Source organism: Nuphar pumila, chromosome 13, assembly GCF_984573655.1.
Source record: "Nuphar pumila chromosome 13, dmNupPumi1.hap1.1, whole genome shotgun sequence".
Classification (NCBI taxonomy): Eukaryota; Viridiplantae; Streptophyta; class Magnoliopsida; order Nymphaeales; family Nymphaeaceae; genus Nuphar; species Nuphar pumila.
The window spans coordinates 82483403-82500055 of NC_143261.1; the positions used below are offsets into that span (position 1 = coordinate 82483403).

Genomic DNA, 16653 nt, shown 5'->3' on the forward strand with positions numbered 1-16653 from the left:
CAGAGTTCTCACTTTTTCTTTTGGTTGGAAAAGCAAGAATTTCAATATCCAGGAAATTCTTTAGGGTGACGCACACAAAAGTGAGTGACAATATCATCCCCACATGGGCTGTGCTTGCAATTATTGCGCCAAAGCGAGGGCCACTTGTCACTCTCCTGAGTTAATTAGCCACCCTAATTGGTCCCTACTTGTTCATACTCCACAACCGTCTACAAAGACACACCATCCTCCTCCTCCTTCCTTCATACCCTCCCAATTCACACACACCATCCTCCCCCATCACAATGTCTAAGGTACATCCACCACATTATTCTTTTTTTTTTCCTTCATTTTCTTTAACCAATTCCTAAGTCTTATTATTCCACCTAGAATTGTGTTTTTTCTTTTCTTCTTCTTCTTCTTCTTCTTCTTCTTCTTCTTCTTCTTCTTCTTCTTGGAAAATTTAGGTGTACAAAATAGTGATGAAGGTGAGGTTGGATTGCACAATTTGTTACAAGAAGATCAACAAAGCAATATGCTCCATATGTGCTTGTGGTAAATGCTCATCTTTTCTCTCATCATATGCATCTTATTGATTGTTGGGTTTTTTAGCTGATCTTCAATTTTGAATCTTATTCTAAACCTTTAGAAATTTCGGGCTGATCTGGTACGATTGGCTGGTGATTTTCCACTTGAACAGCTCTATTCAATTTTTCGTTTTGCAATCTCTTTTAGAAATTAGTGCGATATTGATTTTTCTTGCAAATTTTTATTCTGCTTGTTATGGTTGTGCTATTTTTAATGGTAATTTCTGTTAATGTACTGAGTAGAGTTGCAGGAAAAGATGTTCAACGAGGAGGAGAATACGGTGACTATCATCGGAACATTCGATCCCGAGAAGACCATGAAGAAGATTTGCCGAAACGCCCGCAAATCGATCCTTAGTTATGAAGTGATAGAGATCATAATTACGAATGAAGAAAAGGTTCCTGATCCAGCACCTGCACCCGCAACAGAACCAGAACCAGCACCTGCACCCGCACCCGCACCCGCACCCGCACCCGCACCAGAACCAGCCCCAGAGCCAGCAGAGGATTGCACCGGCAAGAAAGGGAAAAAGAATGGCAACTGTAAGAAAAATGGTGCAGTGGTGGTGATAGTGGTGCCGCCACCAGCTCCAGCCCCAGCCCCTGCCCCTGCCCCATCTCCTGCTCCAGCACCACCACAACCGCCTGATCCAGCGCCACCCGAACAATCACCGGCGCCGCCCCCTCCTGAGCCACCACCGGTTGCCTTTCCATACCCTGCGCCCGTGATGGGCGGGCCAATCTATGGGTGCCACTGTGGGCCGTGCCACCAGTGCGGGTGCTACTATAGAGCATGCTATGGTGTGCAGGATCGTGCACCGTGCACGTGCGGTTGTAGTTATGGGCGTCGGCATGGGTGTCATGGTTATAAGTGTGAGTTCTTCAGTGAAGAGGACTCCGTGTGTAGTCCCATGTAGTAAGTGGTTCATATTCATTACTTCCCTATATATCCTATATATAGATGAAATGTCATAAAAAAGAGGGATTTACATATTTATATAACATCCATCCATGTAAATGAAAAATATGAATAAGGTCTCTCTGGGACCAATCTGATCGATTGTATGTGGGTCCAACATGTTTGTCCATCTGAACCATTGATTTTAAAGATCAATGGCTTTGATCTTATTCTTGCCAAATCTCTACGTGTCTGTTAACTGGATTGAAATACTTGAGCATTCTATTCATTCTTTGTTTGCTAGTGAATTGAAGATTCTTTATAATGGAACGGGGAAAGGTACTGTTTGATTAAATGACAGATTGGGAGATGAGGAATTTGAGGTTCATGGAATTCCACTTCCCTCACTATGGCCTGACATTGCCTGGGATGAGTTCCCCTGGATGCAACAAATTGCCAATTAAATTATGTTTGCCTAGAGAACACAAACTGGGGAACTCGTGGGGGGGGTGGAAATTAGAAATATAATTGAAGTTTGAAACCTTCAAATTCAGCAATTCTTATTGAAAAAAGGGTGCTTTGGGAGTACATATACCCACCAACCCAGCAGAGCAATAATTTTTATGGTCTACATACATCTCTTAGTAATAAAAGGTTTTAGATTGGTAGCAGCTGTCAGGGCAAGTAGTCTCCTTGTGGTCGGACGTTGCAGGTTCAAAACCCGGTGGTGGTATGGTTTACACCATCTGACTATGAATGCACATGTAGGATTTTTAAGATCAAAGATCAATGGGTCACAATGTACTAAACTTTCATACCATGAAACTTTTTTACTTTTATGTTCAAAAATACAGGATCCAGAGTATGATTCTGATCAAATAAACTATTCTGAAAATTTACGCTGTTTGATTAAGACGATGTTGCTTCCAGCTGCCACAGTTTCTCCCAACGTTCTCAGAATTGAATTGAATTGAGACCGATTTGATTTGAACCTGAATCAGAAAATTCTCTTTGGTAAATGGGTGGATTTCAACCACATCGTCTTGAGGATGTGAAATTCTGTGATTTGGTTACCCTCGTCATCACAACTCCAACAAGCACTCCCAAACAGAGACTTGATCTTTATGAAAATCGATTTGGTTTGGAAAATTATTTTGACAGAATTGGTTTGCATTGTGTGTGTGTGAGAGAGAGAGAGAGAGAGGTTTATGCACAGGGGGAGGGATATTGAGAGCTTTCATACAAAACATATATTCATAGGCTTCGTATCTTTCATTTTCTTGTAAGGAAAGACTTTACATGAAATCGGGCGTGGAGTTCTTGAAAATCCTGTCAGCTTTGTTTTTTTTTCAATGTGAAAGCTTTGGTATTGGGATGGGAGGTACGAAAGGATTTATAAAAAAAAAAAAAAAAATGATTGTCTTGGGCCAAATGGCTCTTCTGTAGCGAAACTTTTCTGTCAAGAAACTCACTGTTTCTTACCGAAAGGGTGGGCCCAGTCCTTTTTTTTTAATTTTGTTAAAGAACTGGTGGGTCCCAGTAACTACTTGTTCTACACACGATGTGAAGAACGCGTTTGATCATGGAAAACATGGACCACTTTTCCTACCTTATTAACTGAAACCGACGGGCCTTTTTTTTTTTCTGTGCAACCCTGGCTTTTTCTGGACAATTTATAGATTTCTTCTCCCCAATAACTTCAAAAAAAAAAAACGGGCATAAATTTAATTTTGGGCAGTTGAAGCACACCACGGGGGGGCCACTGGGTGACGGAACTTAAAGTCCCCACCGACATTTTTTTTCGGTCCTTTCAAACGCACCCTAAAGAAAAGGAACCATGCAGAGAGATTTAAAAATGGCTCAAATGCTATGGTGCAGCATCGTCACGGCCCGCTTTCCGCCGGTGATGTGCATCTTGTGTAGTGCGCATATGAAGACGACGAAAGAGGAGAAAGCTGGCCAACGTAGACGCCCTAAAATTTCTCACCTAAGCTAAGGCTACCAGTAGCAAGCTTGTCGTACGGATATGCTTTTTCTCATGCTTCTTCCGATTTACGTGTCTTTGGATGGCCTTAACTGCCTTGAAAGTTCATAACCCATATTTGAGGATTCAATTTCTTGGAATGATGGTTGCCAAAACCAGGGGCCACTGGATTCCATAGGCTTCATTCCAATCCAAGACAGGCCTCTCATTCACATTGAAGTTTCAGATCAGGTCAATATTAACAAAATTATCATTGATGGTGATTTTCAATACTCACGGCCTCATTTTGGTAGATGAAGGGCTCGACCATGTCAATGGGTCAAGTGAGAGAATGTTGAAATATGAAATATTATCCAACCTAATGTGTGGCTCGGTTTTACATGGGTATGTGTCTCATGACTCATATGAGTTACACGACAATTATTGCAACTGTCCACGGTACCTATTGATTATGATAACCTCCACTACATCCTCACTCTATAGGCTTCTCTCGAAAATCTATAAGAAGGAGCCTCAATGGTTGATGAGTACAATAAGGGGTATCCTTTTTCTCTCATTTGGGTTTAGGGTTTTTCTCACCATAGACCTGATGATTTGAGCTCATTGTGGGTGTCGATAGACCGAAGAGACACTACAAGAAATTTGTAGATTAACGATGAACATAATTCATCACAAATTCATCGTTGAACAATTTAGCGATGTTTATCGCAATTTTCTAGTTGTTAATTAGCGATGAAATATATATGTCGCTACTTTCATCGTTAATTTGTGATGGATTAGCGAATGTCATGATCCGTCACGAGGTTGTCGCTAATCCGCACAGATTTGGTTTTGCGACAGATACACATCTGTCGCTAATTTCGTCGCTATTGTAACGACGAATTTGTGATGGATTATAATCCTTCGCAAAACAGCCAATTTAGTTTTGCGATGGATAAATATTTGTCCTTAATCCATCATTAAATTGAAGGTCGATACTAATTAGCGACGGATATTATCCATCGCTAATCCGTCACAAAAAATTTTAAAAAAATAAAAAAATTTGTTTGAAATATAAATATCGAGAAAAATGTTATACAATTTATATATCGTGTATATAAAAAACAAAGTACACATAAAAAATACATATACAAAGCAGGTGAAACAAATTTAACACAAGTTACACGGAGAAAAAATTTATCGATCCATTATAATCCTCGCCAAGTTCTAATTATTTACAAGTGAACATATACAAAGAGTTTTGTTTGAAGCAAAAAGAATGTGCAACAAATTCAACACATGAATCTAATCATCGCCAAGATTCAGAGCAGTAGCATCTTCATTGTCTCGATCTACCACTTCATCCATGCCTCCATCAGCTCCTCTACGCTGATTATCTCCAACATCCAACAAGAGAACCGAAAGGTTAGTATTGATAAACAAAATATAATAAAATAAATTATATGCAATGCACCTAATCTAAGGCAATCAAAGTAATATTGATGAATGACACATAGACTAACAATAAAGTGAAGAACATTAACAGAATTCAGATATGTGTTCTAAGGCTGACAAAAAAAATCATAGTGATTCAATCATGCAGATATGTGTTCTAAGGTTGTCAAAAACATGTCATAGTGATTCAAGCATGCATATATGGTTCATAAGGATGTCAAATAAATGTGTTATGTATCACAATCATGCATATATGTGTTATAAGGCAGTCAAAAAACTTTCATAGTAATGAAATCATGCTTATATGTATTCTAAGGTTGTCAAAAAACTTTCATAATGATTCAATCATGCATATATGTTTTAAGGCAGTCAAACAACAGTACAAAAAAAATATACGGATTAGCGACGGACGTTATCCATCGCTAATCTTTTGCTAATGTGTTTAGCGATGGATAACGTTAGTTGCATAATTCTAGTCGCTAAAATGCGATAGAATTTATCTATCGCCAATTTGTCGCTAAATAAGGATTGATTTGGTTTTACGAAGGAATGTATTTTATTGCTAAAATTTAACGACGAATATGTATTCGTCACTAATGTTCGTCACCAATTTAGTGAGGGATTAGCGACAAATTAAATTCTGTCACAAAATATCGACTAATTTAAATTTGTGATGGATATTAGCGATGGATACTATCCGTCGCTAATCCATCGTAAATTTTAAAAAAACATTAAAAATATAAATATCGAGAAAAATTTCTCGTTATACAATTTATTTAATCTGTGTATAAAAAATAAAGTACACATAAAAAATACATATACAAAGCAGGTGAAACAAATTTAACACAAGTTTTAAGTTAAACAAATTTAACAACCCAGTACAGTCCTTGCCAAGTTCTAATTAATTACAAGTACGTGAAACAAATTCAACAAATGAATCTAATCCTCGCCAAGATTCGGGGCATCATCCTCTTCATTGTCTCGCTCTGCCCCTTCATCCATGCCTCCATCAGCTTCTCTACGCCGATCATCTCCAACATCCTACAAGAAAACCGAAATGTTAATATTGATAAACAAAATATAATGAAATAAATTATATGCAATGCACATAGTCTAATGCAATCAAGGTAAATGACTGAATGACACATAGACTAGCAATAAAGTGAAGGACAATAACAAAATTCAGATATGTGTTCTAAGACTGACAAAAAAAAATCATAGTGATTCAATTATGCAGATATGTGTTCTAAGGTTATCAAAAAAATGTCACAGTGATTCGCCCATGGATATAATGTTTATAAGGTTGTCAAATAAATGTGTTATGTATCACAATCATGCATATATGTGTTATAAGGCAGTCAAAAAACTTTCAGATTGATGAAATCATACTTATATGTGTTCTAAGGTTGTCAAAAAACTTTCATATTGATTCAATCATGCATATATGTGTTATAAGGCAATAAAAAAACTTTCATATATGCTAATATCATGCTCATATGTATTCTAAAGTTGTCATAGTGACGAAAGAATGTTTTTATGTGTTTTAAGGTTGTCAAATCACTTTCATATTTATTCAATCATGCATATATGTGTTATAAGGTAGTTAAAAAATCTTATAGTGATGAAATCATGCTTATATGTGTTCAATCATGCATATACTAACTTAAAATCTAACAACATTCTGAAAAAAATCTGCTCTGACAGGCTTTTCGGCCATGAATGGTCCCTTCTAAGAATTAGAATTGGATGCTTATCATGGGGGTGGTCCTTTCTAAGGAGCCGTCATTGGTGGTTATTCCAACCAAATCTCTGAGTGCCAATACAAACTTTTTCCTTCCCTTGAAAGGTGGGATACCTTTTTGGAAACCAATCTCATCATTAATTGTTTCTGGTGGCCTATCATACCATCCTTTTTGAGAGGTGTGAGGGTCCAACCCTTGCCTATTACACTACCAATAGCAACCCCCCTCACCCAAGCGTTGCCTCTCCATTTTAACGGTGTGTTGCTTCTTTCTTCTCACGGTGGATCTAAAACAAAATCTAATTCATCTCACTCAGACCCGAAACACTTGTTGGATTTTGAGTCAAAAGCTGAGCTGCCCATCCCCCGCCCAAGAACGACTCTATGCCCTTTATTTCCCTTCTATAATGAGCTTCGCCTGGACCCCGGACTGCCCCAATCCTTTGACATTGGACTTGCTCACAAACCTGTTCCTACCACTAACCCGCAACGACCCACCACTCTGGACTTGATTCAGTAGGCATATCTGGGTTCGATGGCAGATCTTTCTAGTAGCCGTGTCACCGGCATCTCAGCCCGAAATGTTTACCAGACACTGGTGGAAGCTGCTACACCTACACCTACTGTTTCGATTGTGGTGGGCGCAGATTCGAAACCAAGGACAACCCTTATCTTCGATCTCTGGATCGTTCTTTGCCCTCTTGGTTCTGGCAACTTTAATCGGGAAGTCTTATGCTAATAGTCGAGGTTTGAACGCAGACCGAATCCTCTCTCCATCCAACCCTGTCTCACCTACAACAGACCAGGACCCGAATCCTCATTTTTTGGACCCTTTGCATCCTGCAATGGACCTAGACACAACCTAAACAGACCCGGAGTTGCCTCAAGCTGACCCATTTTCACCCTACCTGTGTCATGGTTTACCCACTCCAGATCTGGTCCCGGTCAGTCCGGCACCTCAATAGGACCCATCCCTCGCCCTCTTGGTTCCTGACCCGGCTAACCCAGATGAACCTGATATGATCGATAACCCAACTTTATCCTTCTACATTTTCCACCCAGACCCATTTGTTCCAGACCTGCTTTCTACTGAGATCCACTCGAGCTTTGCACCTGACCCACACCCACCTGTCCCTGTCCAGGATCTGAGCCTGTCCATGCCCTGACCTATCATGCGGTCTTGTATTGCTCCTTGTCATGATACCGACCAACCGTGGCCCTCCCCTCCATCCGAACCTCGCTCTAAACGGTGGCTCTGGATCCTGCCTTCCTTTGTTGCACCGGTATGCTCGGCTGTGCAAGGGATCCCACCCTGATGCTTGCTCGACGGACAGTGGTGGCAACATTGCTGCTTCAGAACTGAACTCACCATCGCACCTTGCCAAGTCCATCTCATTTGATTTTCCTCCTCAGAGAGCAGCAAGCTACTGTGCTACCTCAATTGCACGCCAGACTCTTGTTGCCTTCGACGATGAGTGCACCCTGAGGGAGGTGCTCAATGCAATTATGTTGAAATTGAGCTCCAAAGTCTGTGAGGAGTTGGTAATGACGATGACAGCAAAGCGCGATTCGATTCACTCGAACGAAGATATGGTATGAAGTATATCTCCACCTCAGCCCCTTGCTTCATTAATGGGTTGTCATTATTGTTATCATGCAAACTCCTTTTTGGAATGTATGTGGCCGTGAAAAGCAAGCTTTCTTGTCTAAGTAAGATCTGTCAATTGAAGTCAATTCAAGTGACAAAGATGAATAGGCAATTCATGGATGGTATTTGGAGAGATTGTGAATTTACATTCAAACCAACTAGAGGGCAATTAGGGAGAATTTTATTAGCTTGGAAAATGAGAAATTGTGCTATGGTGTATGGTGTGAGGAAGTTCTCCATATCTCTCCTAATGGATGACTCAGTGGAGAGCCAATTTTACTCACCACAGTTTATGGGTTGTGCACGGGCACACTCAAAAGGAATTTTTGGAGTATGCTCAAGCAAATTCATGACGTGGAAATACCGTTCATTATGGACAAATGGTGCATTGGTGGTGATTTTAATTTCATCTGGAAGATGTCGAACTCTAATACCAAGCAGCGGTATACTACTACTATGTGCAATTTTGCATAATTTTTAGAGGATTCTTGTCTCGCGGATGCAAGGGGTAAAGTTCACTTGGTCCAATAAAAGAACACCTACTACTATGAGAAAACTGGATTATTTTCTCATCCCTTTTACCTATGTTGCAGCGCCATCATGACATGGGTGCTTTGGCCAACCCAATTGTTATTTCAGACCACTCAATGATTTGGTTAACTTGGGGCTCAAGGTTACCTCGTACCTCAAGATCTTTTTAGTATGAAACTTTGGTGGCTTCGACAGCAAAATATCATGGACTCAATTCAGGCTTGGTGGGTCAAGGGACCTTCTTTGGAGTGGTAGCTCAAAGTCGGGATATGTGAGGTTAAAGCTAATTGATTGGAACAAGGATCCCTACCCAGCAAAATTTAAGGCCATCAAGGAATGGGAATCTCATCTATCATTGTTACAACAAAAAGAAGTTGATGGGGCTGGTGACAGTGCCTCCATTATCAAATTGAAAAAGGAAAAGCTAATTGATGACATATGCGAGTGGCAGACACGAGAGTGTATTAGATGGAGGCAACCGGCTAAGGCTCATTGGCTCAAGTCGGAGGAGGGCAACACAAAAAAATTTCATATGTATGCATCAAACAGAAGGAGGGTCAATTATATCCCATCAATTCTCATTGGAGGAACCTCCTTTCGAGTTTGAGGTCTGTACATTCTTCCCCGTGCATCCTCTTATTTTAAAGAATGGTTCTCATATGTGGTTGATGCCTTGACATGTCGGGAATGAAATTTTCAAAGTTAAATGATGTTGGTCTTAATGGCATCACTGGACATTTCTTGTTGCAAGAAATAAAATATGAAGCATGGAGTTTGCCTGATTGCAAAACCCCAAGCCTAGATGGATTCCATACTGATTTCTTTAAGGAATCGTCACTTTTTTTAAGGGGGGATCTTCTTCAAATCATGATAGAATTTTATCTTCATGTAAAATTCCCCCAGTCATTGGGTAAATCACTCCTTATTCTTATTCCTAAAGACCCATGAGCGGATTCGATGGAGTAGTTTAGACCTATTTGATTGGTGGGTTTGGGTTTCAAAATCATTTCTAAAGTGCTTGCTACAGGGCTCAAGAGTGCGGTGGATTTCCTTATTTTGGATGCTCAAAGTGATTTCATTCTCGAAAGAAGGTTGCATAATTACTTACGAGGCTTTGCACTCCATCAAATTCTCAAATAAGAAATCTTTTATCTTCAAAATTAATTTGGAAAAGGCTTTTGCTTTCTTAGATTGGCGATTTCTTTTAAATTGTATAGACCTATCGGGGCTACATGAAAAATGGCACTCATGGATTTAAGGCTTGCTTAATGTTGCTTCCATTGCGGTATCCATCAATGGGAAAAGTGGCGATCTCTTCAAACCAAAGAGGGGGTTGCAGCAAGGGGACCCACTATTCCTGTTACTTTTCACTTTGGCTTTGGAGGCTCTTTTGGTTATGATCTCTTCGGCGAAGACGAGTGGTATACTCAAAAGTTGCAAGGTTTCATAAAGTATGTCCATTTCTCATGTTCTCTTTACGGGTGACCTTTTGGTGTTTGGGGAAGCTTCGGAACATAAATTTTGGGTTCTTTGAATTATCCTACAAAGTTTTATTTATATTTCTGGTTTGCATATGAATGGGGCTAAAAGCCAAATATTGGTCTTGAATGACTCATCCGGCGAATTAGAAAACTTAGTTGCCCCTATCTTTGAATGTGATGTGGGTTCATTGCCCATGAAATATCTTGGTCTTCCTCTTCACCTTGGTGTTTCTAGAGAGCTCCATTGGTCGCAACTCAAAAATAGGGTCACCAAAAAATCCAAAATTATGCCACCCACTTGCTCTCTATGGTCGGACACATTGCCTTGATCCGATTTAATCTCACACCAATGCTCTTACATTACATGCAGAATTTTAAGATTCCAAGCAAGGTGGACAAACGATTCACTAGGTCATTTCAAAGGTTCATTTGGTCCGGCAAATCGGAGGGCACCTTTAATTCGTTCATAAGTTAGAAATTAATCTCTAAACCAACTCATTTTGGCGGCTTAGGGATTCATTGCTTGCGCAAGTTCAATGTTGCTCTTTTTAGCAAAATGGCTCTGGACAATTTGTACAAAAGTGGGTAAGCTTGCAATCATCTTTATTGAATAATATGTTCTTCAAGGCTGTCCTTCTAATTGGTTTGTATGTCAAGCTTTGAAAAAAGGTTTCGATATTTGGAAAGGATGGATGACGGTTGTACAAAGTTTTTTGTCAAGGATTTCAAGTGAAGATCGGTAACGTGAATGCCACTCTCTTAATTTTGTCAAGACTATATATTGAGATCGCATCTCGGTAGGCTTAGAGATGCATATCCTTGCCTTTATGTGCCGCCTGTAGAAGGAAGTATGCTATGATTGCAGAGGTTTGGTCTCCGTCACAAGCTTCATAGGATATCAGTCTTCATAGAAACCCATCGAACACGGTATTCGCTCAATGGACAACCCTTACCACTCTAGTTATTCTTTGAATATTGACAATTGGATGATGCAGCACTCTATGGATGCTCTCTAGTGAAGGAATCTTCAACCCTCGATCATTATACATCTTCTTACTAGGTCCAGCTGCACCTTGTCTCCCTCGAAAGGCTTTATGGAGGAATGGTCTACCTTTTCGCGCCTCTGTCATGGGCGTGGCTGATCCTTCTTGGCAGGGTTAACACTGACTCAAGGCTCAAGTTGCATGGTGTACATTTTGCTATCATGTGTACTCTTTGTAGATAATCAGAGGAATCTGTTTTCTTTAGAGATTTGTTGTGGCTTGCATGGGAGGACCTTAACCTGTCTTGGGATCACTTCAGCTTCCTTCCTTAGAGATGTTGTTGTTGCTCCTCAACAACTTGATGGTCGTGGCAGCAAATGGAAGTTCGTTTGAAGGGTGTGGGTATACTCCGCTTGGAACCTCATTTGGCATGAAAGGAACCATCGACGGTTTCGTCACCTGCAGAGCTAGGCAAAAGTGGCCAGGAATGGCCATTGGCTGGATTGGGAATAGAAGTGCCATGCTCTGATCTTCCGTGCTGCCCTCCACCGATATAGAGCTGCCCCCCTTTATGTTCTGTTCTCCTGTCACTCTGTTGTAGCTTGGCTGTTAGCTGTTGTGCTTTAGAGTATTCCTCATCACTCCTGATAATTGCGGATTCTAATACAATAAAATTTTACTTAAAAAAAAAAACTTGCGGTCGTACACACTTGATTTACAGATATTTAAGCTCCAAAAGCAAAATCCAGCATTTGGATCATGCTTAACATGTTTTCTTTTTTGTACCCATGTGTTAAAGTTGATTTAAGCCAGATGTTTCATACCATTTTTTAAACCATTCTTATATTCATGAATTTCAAGGGTTGATTTTTCTCCATACCAAAAATAGAATCTTATGGTGCATTAGATATGATACGACCTTTTGATATAGCAAATTTAACATTTGGTGGCTAGATATTGTGTACTACCGGATGATAACATGGTACAGAACCACTATATATAAAAACATTTGGTAACAGCCACATGAGGTACAAATGCTGCTTTTTTCAAATTTTTTCTTCTTTTCTTTTTTGTTGTTTTCAATGAAACTATCCTCACATGTGTGATTTACATATTTTTCTCAGTGAGAATCAGCTCTTGAACAGTTTGATTACCACGTGTAGGGAGGTTTTTACAAGGCTTCAAAAATCAATGGCCTACAATGTGTGATACTTTCCGGGGTCTCACTATTTTGAACATGTTGATTCCATCCATGATATTGGATTGGATTAAAACAACCTGCACCATAGAGATCTACATGCTTGATTTTATAAGAATTGACTCTTGCATCGTCCGATTCCAAAACATAGATTTATAAGGTTTAAAAATGGACGGTCTAAAATTTTCATAAATATTTAAGGCTTAAAATTCATTATCCAAGTGTCATTTTTTAGCAAATAGACCATGGCGAACACATTTGCAAAGTTAGATTTATGAAAAACAACTTGAAAACACCTATTCAATCGTGATAGGTTGGCCGCAGGCCAGAAAAGTGGAAGTATATATATATTAGCGATGCAAACATGGTAAATGAAATATACTAAATGGGTTTTTTAGTATTTCTACAGTTGTTTTCACGATTTTGTCTCCATAGATGTATTTAGCATGATCAATTTACTAGAAAACAACACTCAGATCACGTGTTTTCAATGACACAAATAATATTTGGAGCCTCAAAAATTTACAAAGATCTTGGGCCAATGATTTTTCAAACCTTATAAAAACCAAATCATGTGTTGGAATTGAATACTCCAAAGAGCTGATCCCTATAAAATCAGTAGGTAAATCACATTTGTATTGTCAGAATTAAAAAATAAAAAACTTAAAAACTTATTTAGCATGTTTCTTGTTATCATATTTCTTTTCACAGAGAGAGAGAGAGAGTAATGTGTTCCTTCTGCCCACTTTCTCGTTCTGCCTTGTTTTGCCCCCTCAAAAAACAACATTTTTTTGTATTTTTTCTCATCTAACACCATAGATATGATATATAGGTTTTGTTTAGTGGGAACCAGCTTTTGGATCACCGGAATCTGACCTGTATATAGGTTTTTGTGGTGATCCAAAATCAATGGCTATGAAGGTATCAGTTTTTTCTGGCTCATAAAAATATGTTTTTTTGTCAAAAAAACATGATCCAAGAGTCGATTTCTACTAAATTGAGCATGGTAAACATATCTAACAGTTCAGATCTATCATGAAACACTTCAAAACTATAGGGGAGAACGGGCCTAATATGTTCAGTTCTCAGATATATACATATATATATATATATATATAGAGAGAGAGAGAGAGATCAAGTTTTTCATTAGCCTTTTTTTTCTTAAATTTGACCGTATAAAGAGACCAGCTCTTGAATCATCTAATTGTGATGAATAAAAAAAGTTAAGGCTTGAAATTCGATGGCTCAGGATTTTTGTAAATATTCAATCATCAAAAAATCATATTTTTTGTCAAAAAAAGCTTGATGCAACAGTCTGTTTCTAGCAAATGGATCCTGCCAAATGCATCTTGTGGTCAGATTTTGCCAAAAAAGTATATCTATATCCAATTACCATGTAATAACTGAGTGGATATCTTTTGTAGCCGGTAGGGTCTGCCTAACCCCAGCTTGCTAATGTGTGTGTGGTTAAAGTTTGCTACAATCATTTGCATGTACAAACTACTCAGCAATTTTTTTTTGTAGTTTGTTTTTTTTCTTTTTAAAATTGGCCATATGAATGTGATCTACATCTTTTTTTAGTGGGAACCAGCTTTTGAATCACTGGAATCTAATCTATGTACATGTCTTTTTCACTGATGCAAACTATACAAGCACTGATTTTTTCCAACTCAAAAACATGTTTTTTGTCCAAAAAACATGAATCGATTCTCATTAAAAAAATTATGTTGAACACATCAGAGAGAGAGAGAGAGATGAATGATTTATCATTATTTTTGAGTTTTTCTAGAAATATGGTTTACATATATTTCTTAATAGAAAGCAAGTTGTAAATCATGTGATCATGACTTGCATGAAGTTATTTTAGGATCTTCAAGATCAATAGCCCACAATGTATCAAAAATTTATGACTCAAAAAATCATATTTTTAAATATAGAAAAATGATTCAAGGTATGATTCTTATCAAACAAACTATATGTTGAACACATCAGAGAGAGAGAGAGAGATGAATGATTTATCATTATTTTTGAGTTTTTCTAGAAATATGGTTTACATACATTTCTTAATAGAAAGCAAGTTGTAAATCATGTGATCATGACTTGCATGAAGTTATTTTAAGATCTTCAAGATCAATAGCCCACAATGTATCAAAATTTTATGACTCAAAAAATCATATTTTTAAATATAGAAAAATGATTCAAGGTATGATTCTTATCAAACAAACTATATTGAATACATCTATGAGGTTTAGAGTTGCGAATGGGTCAAACCTGAGTCAGACCTAGACAAAATCGCTACTAGATTTTTTGTCATATTTATCTTCCTAACTAGCTTGCATATCTAAAGAGGTCTGACTCAGAAGATGCAGCTTATAATCATAATTTCTGTGATGTGGACACAGGTGCATCCAAAGCACCTTGTCATATATATATATATATATATATATATATAGTCACCAGAATATGAGAACTAATGTGTGAACTGTGATTTTCATGGATTTTTTGTTCTTTTCTCTTGAATTTAACCAAATGGATGTGATCTACATACTCGGTTTTATAAGAACCCGCTCTTGAATCATCTGATTTTAATATATAAACGAGATTTTTTTAGGCTTTAAAATCAATGGCTCATAATCTTCATAAATATTCATGCATTCCAAATCGCATTTTTTATTGAAAACACATGATCCAATGGTTAACTACTAGCAAATTCACCATGCCAAGCACAATTACATTGTTGGATTTGCAAAAAAGGTGTTGGAAATGCCCATATTTGTAGTTCTCATATTCTAGTTCTCATATTCTAGTGACTATATATGTGTGTAACAGTGGATGAGGAAGGGGTCGTCGTGTGCCGCATGTATTAAAAAAGTCCCTGCACGTGCATCCGATGTAACTAAGTTGTTGGACATTACTATATCTCTCTCTAGGGGGGAGGACCCTCCAACTAAAAGAAGGGCCAAATCTATAACCAATAATGATAACACAGCATTACTTCTCTAACAATTGAGTTTCTTATTGATCCAACTTTACATATTGGATTTTTTTTCATTTATTTAGTAAGCTACATATTTTAGATTACTATTTTTGAGATTTAGATGTGTTTTTTATTGTGCTAAATATTAATGGCCCACGGTACTTTGCATTGTGAGCCATTGATTTTTTACAATTTGAAAAACATGTCTAAATGTTGTAAAATCTTTTGAGTAAAACATATTTCTTAAACAAGTATATAAAATTTGATAGATAAAACACTCAAACATTGAAGAAAGCACTCTGATCATCATTAATTGTAGATTTTTTACCATCCTTTGGTTGGACGGTTCCTCTCCCCTCCGTGTGTGTGTAATGAAAGTACATAGTTATTGATCTAAAAAACATTGGTTATAGATGTGTTCAACACGGTTTGTTTGTTAAAGATCTAATGATAGGTCATATTTTTTCAATGTAAAAGTATTTTTTTTAAGTGTAAAATTTTAACACAATGTAAGAAACTGAATTTTCAAGCCCTTAAAAGACCTGCTTAAAAATTGACTATAGACTTGGTGGGCTCCGTAAGGGCTTGGGTGTGGATGACCCCACCCAGAGTTTAGCTCGCAGGGAGGCAGGCCCATCAAGTGACCCAGTTTTGGTGAGGGTTCTTTGTCATCAAAAAAGAAAAAGACTAGTGACATCACACACACATCCTTTGAGCTGTTCACCTAGCGGGTACTCTCTCTCTCTCTCTCTCTCTCTCTCTCTCTCTCTCTCTCTCTCTCTCTCTCTCTCTCTCTCTCTCTCTCAAACCTACATGTGATGAGCATTCTTATGAAAAAACTTTAAAATACACTTTTAACTAAAAGCCACGTTTGTTTTTCGTTTTTTAATGTCGCTTCCTACTTGGTTCCATTGCTTCTTGCTCTTTTCCTCTTCTGATTCATTAACGCTTCATACTTCATTAATCAAGGCATATTTTAAATGCTCACTTCCCACACCCACTTGTTGTTCTGATAACTATGGACAAGGCTGCTAGAATTATCCCCCCTTGGAACAGAATTGTCAAAAATGTTCACTGCTCCTCCATCAATCCAAAAGCCACCTAGATCAGGGGGGGGCCAACACCAGACACACAAATCGTTCACAAACCAAGTTAGTGGTAACGTGTTTTACTGTTTTCTATATTCAACAACCCAACTACTTGTTTTGAGCC

General features: G+C 38.2%; 1 protein-coding gene across 1 annotated transcript; it reads left to right on the top strand.

The window, feature by feature from the left end:
* Positions 1–250: 250 nt before the first annotated feature.
* Positions 251–1752, top strand: LOC149818893 (uncharacterized). The gene is made up of 3 exons (XM_089985213.1): positions 251–293; positions 447–534; positions 810–1752. Exons 1-3 carry the CDS (start codon positions 285–287, stop codon positions 1481–1483), a joined length of 771 nt encoding a protein of 256 aa, XP_089841339.1. The 5' UTR covers positions 251–284; the 3' UTR covers positions 1484–1752.
* Positions 1753–16653: the final 14901 nt, after the last annotated feature.